The sequence below is a fragment of the Cottoperca gobio genome, chromosome 6 (genome assembly GCF_900634415.1).
Source record: "Cottoperca gobio chromosome 6, fCotGob3.1, whole genome shotgun sequence".
Taxonomy (NCBI): Eukaryota; Metazoa; Chordata; class Actinopteri; order Perciformes; family Bovichtidae; genus Cottoperca; species Cottoperca gobio.
The window spans coordinates 17,951,224-17,963,101 of NC_041360.1; the positions used below are offsets into that span (position 1 = coordinate 17,951,224).

The 11,878-nt window shown below is 35.8% G+C and overlaps 1 protein-coding gene across 1 annotated transcript; it reads left to right on the forward strand.

The window, feature by feature from the left end:
* The first annotated feature begins 1,173 nt into the window (after positions 1–1,173).
* Positions 1,174–9,936, forward strand: pnpla2 (patatin-like phospholipase domain containing 2). The gene is made up of 9 exons (XM_029434620.1): positions 1,174–1,644; positions 3,402–3,634; positions 4,211–4,276; positions 5,440–5,649; positions 5,762–5,822; positions 6,642–6,851; positions 7,335–7,467; positions 7,917–8,039; positions 8,709–9,936. The coding sequence occupies exons 1-9, from the start codon at positions 1,458–1,460 to the stop codon at positions 9,025–9,027; spliced, it is 1,542 nt and encodes a 513-aa protein (XP_029290480.1). The 5' UTR covers positions 1,174–1,457; the 3' UTR covers positions 9,028–9,936.
* Positions 9,937–11,878: the final 1,942 nt, after the last annotated feature.

Here is an 11,878-nt window from a genome sequence, read left to right on the forward strand (position 1 = left end):
TCTTATATAAATTAAGCAGTTCTTCATCAAACATCAAATTCAACTGCATATAGTAAATCATTTGAGCAATTCATTTTGTTTAATAAGGAAGTTTGCAGCAGCAAGGCATAAGCTTCTTTTCTCATACTTACCTACAGTTGAGGTAAGTCTCAGTTACTAAATACTGAAACCCAGTGGTGAGAAGTAATAGCAGGATATGTATCTATGTCTTCTGTAACAGAGGTGTTTAATGGGACATTCCTAGCATTTGACAAACTTTACAGGAGTAAAGTTGACCAACATTTCAAATATTGTTAGATTTGATTGAATTCCTAAAATGATACTTTCACATTGAATTCACATGTCTAGTGAGAGATGCCACTCGAACTTTGATCCGTGCTACTCAAGGACAGTAGGCTAAGTATTAGGTCATTAATGGTAAATTATCAGGCTTTGGATCGTCAAATGAGTTTTGTGAGTAACAGCAATTGCAACCTGTGTGGGTTGTGTAGGTTTGGGAGAGCCCAATATTATATTCTTTCATAGGAACAACATGTTATAGGGGCACCCCTGAGTATATTGTGTAGAACTTCAAAAGAAGTGATGAAAAATGTCTAAATGTATGTCCCCACCACCCTTGCTACTATACTTTACTATTTTGTAAAGTGGAATTTGCACACCAACCAAGTTTATACATCCTTATTACAAGGACAATTTTCTCAAACCTAGGAATTAACACTGCCACAACAAGAACAGACAATCATTAGTGCACACTGTCGCAGGTTTGCTTTAATTGATCTGTAAACAAAATGTTTGTTTAGCCAACATTGCATAGTCAGAAATCATTACACATTCTTCTTACTGATAAAAACTATTACAAAAGAAAGAACCAATATGGTCTAGGCTAGTTAATATAAACAGACACAAATAAAAACACTATCCAAGAGACACATTTAGAAAGGACAAAACAAGGACAAAACATTGGACAGCTGTCAGAGCAAACAGTGCCCGCCGGTTGACTTCACTGTTATAGCGGTGTGGATTCTGATTGGTCACCTCATCAACTGTTTAATTTGTGATTGGTCACTTTGCTTCGCAGTGTCGATTGTGATTGGACAAGCCGGTTGACTCCACACCCTCTTCCCAATACACACCAACCGAGTGAGTAAAAACAACAACTCTCCGGGGCTCACCTCCAAGTAGTAGCTATTTAACTAGCTTAGGGCCCTTATAACATTTACTAACGGGGTTTAGCTGCAGCAAAAGGGAGTTTTTGTTTTTGTAAATAAAGTCAAGTTACCTCCAAGAAAGAAGTGACTTCAACCGTTAGCAAGAAAGCTAAACACAGTTATCAGACAAAGTCCATTATTCTAAAGACCGCATGTAAAGCGGCATCATTAACAAAATATGCTTTAAAGTAGACTTTTAGTTATCCTGTAACTGTTATTGTCTGACCCAGCTGCAGGGCGGTCGCCGGCATGTTTCCTTTAGACTCGCCGTGGAACATCTCGTTCGCAGGTTGTGGCTTCCTCGGGATCTACCACGTCGGTGTTGCCAGCTGTCTGCTGGAGCAGGCTCCTTTTCTAGTGCAAAACGCCAGGCACATATATGGGGCATCAGCTGGAGCTCTCACTGCCACTGCTCTGGTCACTGGAGTATGTCTTGGTAAGTATCTTTTGGGTTTTTAAACATCGCAGGAGGTGGAAAGGTGCCAAAAAAAAGACAACTAAACTCTGCTAAACTCAAATATAAGTTTAAAATGCTTGTGCTGTAAACTGCTGAAGTACAAATGTAGCTTTTTTGAAGATATGTCAAAAACTCGTTTTAGTTTTACATTTGATATTCTGTTGATACTGCTGCACTTTTATATAGTATGGTAAACTTTAATGAATGATTACATTCAGAAGTAAACAAAGTACAAGTAAAAGTTTACTTAAGTAAAAATACAAAAGTATTAGCATCAAAATGTACTTAAATTACCAAAAGTAAAAGTTCTCATTCTGCACAACAGCCCATTTCAGAATAATATATATTATATTATTGGATTATTATTATTGATGCATTAATTTGTTCATCACTTTATCATTGCTGAATAAATGTACTAAATGTAGTGGAATGAAAAGTACAATTTGCCTTTAAATTGTAGTATACCATATATATATGTAGTATATGTAGTATAACATATATATATATATATATATATATATATATATATATATGTAGTATATATATATATATATATATATATATATATATATATATATATATGTATATGTAGTATAACATATATATATATAAATATATATATATGTATATGGTATACTGATTATATTATTATAATTTTATTACTAATATCACTACTATTACATTGCACCTTATGCAAAATCATATACCTCATACTATACTATACTGTACTATAAAATACTGTCATATGCTATAGCCTACTGTCTTCATATCATGAAGCTAGTAGGCACTGTGCACTGTCCACATCATATAACATAATATATTTCTATTTTGCTAAATTTATACAGACAACACTAGGTTTCATAATTTAATCACAGTATATATTATTCTGGTGTACACTGTTTACATATACAGTACATACTGTGTCACTTTACCCCATAACTTTATCTTTAATTGCTATTTTTATAGTTTAATCTGATGTAGTTTCTACTAGTATACTAGTTGTGTGTGTGTATATATATATATATATATATATATATATATATATATATACATCTTATTATTATAATTTTTTTACTTCACTATTTATCTTATTACTAACTTATTTTTTGTATTTGTGCTTCTGCCACACCTGAATTTCCCTTCTAGGGACCAGTACAGGTGTATCTTATCTAATTCTATAGTGATACACTGTAAACATACTCTGTTAAAAGTAAAAGTCTTAACTTAACATTACAACTAAATTGTAAAGTACTGGTAGTATTCAGTACTACAGTAGTATGAGGTTATATACTACAGATACTATAGCAATGGATTATTACTGTTTTTGCATTATTTATAGGCTGAATTTTAATGTTATAGCTTGACAAGGTGGAGCTCATTTTAATTACATTATATTCTGTTGAGAAGTTTATCTTTAACAATGTATGTAATGTATGTGTTATATTATATAACCATCTGCAAAGTAACTTGCTGCAGCTGTCAGGTAAAAGTAGTGAAATAGAAGAAGAATATTTCCCTCTGATTTGTGGCAGAATAAAATAATCAAGTTGCATAAAAAAGAAAAGAATCAAGTAAAGAGCCTCAAAACTTAATTATTGCTTTCCCAAATAATAACAAACACAATATCTGATCAAGTACAGTTACATGAAGAACTGTATTCATCCCAAAACTTCCTACAGGATGAAGAGTTCTATCTTATCACTATCTAATGATTCACAGTAACAATGTCTTCACAGGAGAGGCCGGTGCAGGTATCATCGATGTTGCCAAAGAGGCGAGGAAGCGATTCCTCGGACCCATGCATCCTTCCTTTAACCTGGTCAAGATTATGCGTCACATGCTGCGGCGCACTCTGCCAGCTGACTGCCACTATGAAGCCAACGGGCGGTTAGGAATCTCTCTTACCCGAGTGACGGATGGAGAAAATGTCCTGGTGTCGCACTTCAACAACAAGGAGGAGGTGGTGCAGGTGGGCAGCATACAGTTTATTTAATATCCTAACACTTATAATGTGACAGTATTTTTGCCCATCCCTATGCGTAGCTTCGGAATCCATTTACATAGAAGAACATTTCGAGAAATGATCATTAGTAATGTGGATATGATTGTTGATTTTAGAGCTGAAACAATTAGTCGATTGATCACTTAAGTCAATTATCAAGATACACACTCTCTGGTTTCAGCTTCTCAAATGTGAGGTTTTGATGTTTTATATCACTGTGGACTGAACATCTTTGTGTGTTGGACGATAGAAAACATTTGAAGATCTCACCTGGGGCTTTATAATAATTATAATACTTTATAGACAAAACAATTCTATTAATGGAAGACAAAACCTCCAGATTAATCGATAGTGAAAATGATTTGTTAGTTGCAGTCCTAAAGATAGGCAGTGACTGTTTATTAGACTCAGCTACAATAATCTAATGAGTTACATGATGATGTGATAACTAGTATAATATACTTTTACACTGTGATACCAATACAATCACTAAATCACTCAACTGTCATTCCCCTTTCCTATATAATCTCTTTTGTTTACTAGGCATGTGTCTGCAGTGCCTACATCCCAGTGTATTGTGGCCTCATTCCTCCCACACTGCAAGGAGTGGTGAGTAGAGTCAATATTTTTCTAAATGTGTACACCGTCCTTATGTTGTCCATATCCTATATTTGGATTCATGAAAAGCATGCAGCATGTACTTTATTTCCCCTCTTTGTGTTTTGTTGTTGTTACGTTTGGAACTTTCTTCATCTATAACCGCCCCCACGAGAGGCCTCCCTTCTCCAAGAATGTGTTGGCTCTGAATGGCACTTGTGTGGAAACAATGATTTAATAATTCATCAGGAGTTAGTTTTTGACAGAGATCTCAGAACTAAAGGGGAAAGCAACATTTTCACTGGACATGTTTCTAGTGCAAAGGTTTTCTGAGCAATATCATTGAGCAATACCAGCGCCTCCACCCTCGCTCTTTAACCTTTGTGATGGGTTTTTTAAGAGCTTGCATGTGCCTGTGTGCGTGCAGGGCCAACACGACAGAGTGGCAGAGCCAGATGGGACAATGTTGGCTCAGACTTTAAGGGTGTTTTCTCCACTCTAACTCTCAGTGGCTCAAAAAAAAAAAAAAGATGATGTCACTCTGCTCTTTACTATTGACACACGCATCATGCTTTCCACCTCGAGGTTTAAAAGTTCACCAGCTTCAATAAAAATCAAATATTAACCAATACATAGGACATGATGTCACTATCATCACATCCTGTGCGAAGATGTCTCTGTGGCAGAATATGATTTACAGTCAACAGTTTGAATTAATTGTGCAATCAGTGATATTTTTATACTGAGAAAATGTTTTTCTAGTGATCCATTTTCTAAAACTGATCTTAACTGTTTTCTCAACTATTTTTATGACGTAAAACAGGTTAAAAAAAAAATGATTTTCAAAAGAAAAATCTGTAACAGGTGAAAAGGATCATTGAGTTACTTTTCCATTTCGGAAAACAGGTGGTGGAAAAAAAGGTTTGCCAGGTTTTTTTTTGTCATGAACAAGTGTTCAGCCTCAAGAAGCTGAAGTGCAGCATTTATATATTTAAAAAGAAATATATATATATATATATTTAGTTTTTCATCTGGCAAAACCTTTTAGTCAGAAACACAGGATAGGTTTTTTTAAAGATCAGACTTAAAATGATAAATCACCAGATCTCTTTCCTCTCAGGGCTTCCGTATGTTTCTGTTTGTTCTCATGGAAATATTTATCCTTTATCATTCAGCGATATGTCGACGGAGGAATCTCAGACAACCTGCCTCAGTATGAGCTGAAAAATACCATCACTGTGTCCCCGTTCTCCGGAGAGAGCGACATCTGCCCCCGAGACACTTCTACCAACATACACGAGCTGCGATTCACCAACACAAGCATCCAGTTCACTCTCACCAACCTCTACAGAGTCTCCAGGGCACTTTTCCCTCCAGACCCAATGGTAGGTCACTTGTCCTTCCTGATCCACAAACAGAAAAGCACACACCTACAGATTATTCATTGACCAGAAGTAAACTCAGTGGACTTCTTGTTACTGTTTGTTTTGATTGCAGATTATGAAGGGCATGTGTAAGCAGGGATACAAAGATGCTCTGCACTTTTTAAACAGGAACGGTAAGAAACAGTGGTTTACTTTTTTTTCTCCTTACTTTCTCCAAATCATGTTATGCTGTGTTAAAAAGAATCGGGTCCGTGCAGAATCCATACTGAGGCCCAGCTTCTTACCTAACCTCTCAAGACCCTATTCATAAAAAGCAGGTCTAGACCATACTCTTTCATTTACAGACCGAAGGAGATACATTTCTAGCCAAAAGAAAGAGCTGGCAGTAATGCTATAACTCACTTATACTAGCTCACCTGGAACAAAGCATGAATGCTTTTAGTCCTATTTAGAACATGCAGTAGTGGTGCACTTCGGCCTCTTGTGGCCAAAATTAGTTTTACAACAACAAAAACCAAAAGCAACTTGGAAAGATGTTCTTAAATCAAAAACACATCATAGAAAGCAGTCTAGATCAGACTTAGAAAATGGATCACCAGAGTTGTTTTCTCACTTGCCTCTGTAGGTCAGTAATAACAAGCCTAATTGATTCTTTTTGTCATCCGGCCTGAACAAACTTGCATGCAGATACAGTACCATCCTGATACGATATCAGCATTTGTGCTTCCTCTGAACACCTCTCAGAATCAATAGATTGCTTTTACATGCGATTAGGCTTGTACTACTCCTTATAGTTACTTTGGTTTTTTTTACGTGTTTGGCAATTTGTAAGCACAGAATCTAAATGGTATTACAGAAATCAACATTTACAAATATAATATATTTAAGATTATTATAAATTAGTTGAATAGTTTAACTATTGGAGAAATGACCTCACCATTGATCTCAGATAAGAAAAGAATAATGCTTTCACATTGTGCCTCTGTTTTCAGGATTGCTTAATTTCAACGGACCTCACAGAGACAGGCCCCTGCTGGCTAATGGCGAAGAAAATGAGGATTATATTGATGATGAGGAGCAGGAGAATAACAGTGATGAAGAGGAGGAAAAGACAGATGTGGAAGAGGGAGCAGTGATGGTTCTTTGCAGTTCCTCAATAGAGGAGCATATCATCGAACACCTTCCACACACCCTGCACAAAGGTAACATATTACATATTCAATTCAGAACACTATAAGATGAATACCGGTCAGTTCTAATGTGAAGTATGGTCCTTTTAAGGTAATTCATACACATTAGTTAGTATTAGAACAGTCCTATCACACATATTGTGGGTAGTTTGTACTTTCCATCAGGGCTACAACTAACAATTATTTTCATTATTGATTAATTTCCAATTATTTTCTATATTAAGGTGATTTATTAATCGTTTTGTCAGTCCAAAGATCCAAAGATATTCAGATTAATGTGATATAAAACATAGAAAAGCAGGAAACTTCCATATTTGAGAGGCTGAAAACATTTTTGCATGAAAAATGGCTGAAAAAACTGTGCTGACATTTTTTATTTGATATACATGTTTTAACATATGTCACCAGTTTAGCTCATAAATGGCGCTGCATAAAGCAGGCTGAATCCATGAATAATTTGAGGTGACCGTTGATCCTCTTTGCCTTCCTCTGCAGCTCTCATCGAGGCCTGCATGGAGAGGAGGAGCCTGACGCAGTCGCTAAGCAACCTGTTTCCTGTCAGGATGGCCTCAGCCATGATGCTCCCCTACACGCTCCCTCTGGAGTCTGCGATGTCCATGACTCTCAGGTACTGAAGGACTTAATTACATCTGGTCCCATTTCCTCCTTATTCGATGTGCACTCAGAATAGTGCTACAGTAGTAGTAGTAGTACCACTTCTGTACTTATATCAGAATCGTAAATAATTTATTCCTTGAGGGGAAATAGGGTTAGGGTTGTTCCCATTCTAGAATAGAAATATATAAATAGATAGAAATGATAAGAAAAGTATAAATAAATAATTACTATGTAAAAATATGTGCATTACACTACAATATATAACAATTATGGGATCTATAATTAGGTGTGGTAAAATGCAGGAATAGTATAAAGAAAATATATAAGTAGTTGTGTATAGCAAAAGTCATTGCACTATTTTGAGTCAAATGTATTTTATGACTATCCTGTAACAGTAACACTGTTGGCTATAGAGACATTAAAATACTACCAACTAACATTAACATATCCCGTGTGTAGACTTCTGGAGTGGCTGCCAGATCTGCAAGAAGATGTGGGATGGATGCACGAGCAGATTTTAAAAATCCTACTACATGTTCTTCGCCAGGCCTCCAAAAGCATTTCCCAGCATGTATCTGCCAGGTACGTTACTGTGCAGTTACACAGACATACAACTTAAATAATATAACCATATGTTTACAGAGACTGTAGTTACTTGTCTTTTTAAGGCAAATCATCTAATCATGCCACAATACATTAAACGCCAGGTCTTTGTGAATGATCTAGCGGCTATGTGCACATGGCCTGGGTTGCAACCTGGTTAAACCTGCAGTTACCGGAGCTGATAAGTTGTTAGCAGACACAGAGAAACATTATCATTGAATTAGAGTCATGTTTTTGGCCTGTATTGACTCTCTTTTAGCTCTGTTTTTGTATTCCTACCAACTCATGGGCAACATATCTGTCTCTTTAGCTGCTTAATGATCCACTATGTTCACCAGCTAGTCTCTAACTTTGACTGTCTGTTGTTTGGTGCAGAGCAGGTAGTGTACAGTGGGTCTCTTATTAACTGTAATCAGCTGCCTGCTGCAGTCAAAAACAACACTATGAGAGTAGTGAGAATGAACCAAAACAGTGAAGTTGTGGGCGGACGCTGAGAGGAGCTGCAGATTCGGGTGATAATTCTCTGTAGGTTCATCACTACGAGCGACCTCTTTCACATTGTCTCATCGTCATTTGATGCAAAGTTATAAAATGATTGATTATAGCCGCAATAACATCTAGGCTCTTCTTTAAAACCTATTTCTCTAGGTTTTGCTTTCAGCTGGAGCTGCACCACTACCAGTCCCTTCCATCCCGGATCAGCTCCACCAGCCTTTTATCCAACTGGGTGAATGAGAGCAGTTCTTCAGTCCTCGATGTCTTCATGCGTCTCGACCAGTACAAGAGACAGCTGCTGTCAGGAGGACTGTGTTTCAACATGGACCTGCAAGGCTCCTTCAAAGCTCAACAGGTGTCACCAGATAAGAGCCCTTCCTCTGTCCTCTCCCCTGAAGGCCTCACAATGGACAGAGTGTGTCTGGATATTCTACCTGCTGCCGTCTCTGAAGAAACCATCAGCAGCTCTTAAGAGCTGATATACTTTTTCTAGATCCAGGGACATTTTTAAATAATTTAAATCAGAGTCAACACCCTGACATTTAGATGATTTATCAGATGCCAGGAAGAAATGTGTGATTTAATCAGCCCCTTTTGTATAGTAGTTGGAAATGGTAATAATTTACCATGTATACACTTAATGTGTATAAAATATTTTTGACACTGAAATAAGTCTTGTATAATCAGTCAAGCTCATAGACACAGTGTGTCTGTAGCTCTACAGAAGTGCATTTAAACTTAGTACATGTGCTCCAGCATGTACAGACTTAAATTACAGGACGTTACAAACACTTGAAGTAGCATTGTTAAAATAGGCGATGCTTATGTTTTGGTGGAATGTAGTCAGACCTACAGTTCCTCCTGCATCCGTCACTTCTGTTACAGGTAGTTACTCCATTTATTGATGCGTTAGTGTCAATGCAGTACTGTGAAAAAAGACATTGTATTGATGTCTTTTGGTTTGTACTGTTGTTCTTTACAACTATTTATAAAAAACAGTTCTGCTGTTTTCCCAATCATAGAAACGTGTTTCTATCGTCTTGATTTACTCGCATGTAAGTTACAGCTCTTTTAGATTTAATTTTAAACCTACATTGTATTGAATTAAAAATCACAAATTTTACATTTAATTTCAAACAGTAAATAACAAATTGATTTTATTTTCATAATCAAAGAATCAGTTTAATCTGAATTGCACTTTCTGAGTTTAATAGCCTACCTAAATACTTTCTTGAACTGTGTACTACGAGAAATTATATCTGTTGTGCCTTATACTTATACAATAAAATAATTGCCAAGTGAATTTAACATTTTGCCAAAATGTTGGCATGGAAATAATATTTATGTGATCATTAAATAAACTGGAATTGTTTACCATTAACTGCAGCTCATGAGTGTTTTGTCATTGCTGTGAATACTGAGTTGAACAGCAATGATCCTCACATTACCCAGAAAAAGCTGTGACTTACTGTGAAAAGTGCGCACAGAGCAGGGAACTGTACACATATGTAACAGTAACCAAACAGTGAATCTGGGACCTGAAGGAATAATTGGGAGGCCTTCCAGATGATCCCAGCAAAATGACACATAATCACTGTTGATTCTACTAGTAAGTGTAAAGCACAGGAGCTAACCCTAACCCTGGAGACACATTTCGACAGTAACTACAGGGTATCGTAGGAACTGTGAAATCTGAAAATTAGCAAGACAGAATGAAAAGATATATGAAATGAGTTCCAGGTTAATTGTGCTATTGAATTTAATCAAATTAATTTTTATTTAATACAACTGTATTTTATGTTATTCATTAAAACCTCCTTAGAAAAATTAGGAGCTGTGATGATAAAAGTCACAGCTGTTATAATCACGGACAATTATTTTGGTTGGAAATATGTATAAGATAAGATAAACCTTTTCTGTTGTTAAAACAGCACAAGGACAAAAATAAGTGCAGAAAGTAAAAAAATAATAATAATAAAAGGTATAACAAACTAACATAAGAATAGAAGTAAAACTAGAAACTACACAAGAACAGCAAAAATAGAAAATGACATGGTAAAAGTGACAGTGTTAGCAGTAAGTAGTGATAGTACTGTGATTAATCTTTCTGTTTTTTTATTATTTGTCCCCCTCTTAAAATGTGCCAGTCAAAGTACTGTACTGTCAACACTAGAGGTGCATGTCGGGAATCCCCTCAGCAGTGAAGTCATCCTGCTCACAAATCATAACAACTCTCATCACACACTGTTATCAGCTGTGGTCTGTTGCAAAAGTTATTTAACCGGTGTCCTTGATGCACGCAGGGACTCCTGGCATCAAGTCGGCTGCAAAGACAAAATATTTGTTAAAATTGATTTTTAGATAACACTGATCTTTACGTCCGGCATGCTCCATTACTATTGCGTTGGTACGTGACAATGCCTTCAAGTGATGTCGGAAAAATGGTCTCTCATATATGTTTGCTAATATTGTGTTGTATGTATACTATGTTTGAAGTCTGAAGTTTAAAGGTGGAGGGCATAGAATCTGTGTCATGTTGACTTTACTGATATCTATGATGTCCCTCTTTTATTTGTCACTGAATTATTGACACTCAAAGTAGGGTATGAGGTAAGACGGACTTTATTGTTATCCATCTATAATACAGTGCAGTAGAGTAGAGTAAAGTACAATACAGTACAGTACAGTACAGTACAGTACAGTACAGTACAGTACACAACATTGTGTCTCCCTGGTCCCTTTGCAAAAAAAAAAGAATTAACAAAATAACCATGGTGCAAACAATGATACAAAAACAGATACAGAACAAGATGCAAGACAAGGTACAAATGTAGTGCAAAAATATAAAAATATAAGTACAAGTATTGTAAATATAAATACAGTTAACTTTAAATAAATGTAAACATACATAAAATGGTTTATATTTGTTTTATGTTCCCTGAGTATATTTGGAAAGTATTATTAACATAGTATTAGGCTATAATATTTAAGTAATCTGCTTTATTCTGAATGTCACCCAGGCACACTATACATTCATAATGAACTGGTGTCATAAGAGAATTTATTTTGTAAGCACATGATCATATCAGAAAAAGGCAGCATACACACGTTATATTTTTATTATGAAGTACAATTATGAGAACTTGGGCCCTGAAATAGAATAGCATAGTACTAAAATCAAATATACTACTGTAATGGAAAAAGGGCTTATTTTTTATGTTATTATTTTATTTATTAGAGTTCTTTGTCTGCACTTTAATTTGTTTAGACTTATTTATTTTTATCCAGCTAGAAAAGGTATTAGTCATAACGTAGTCTATGAG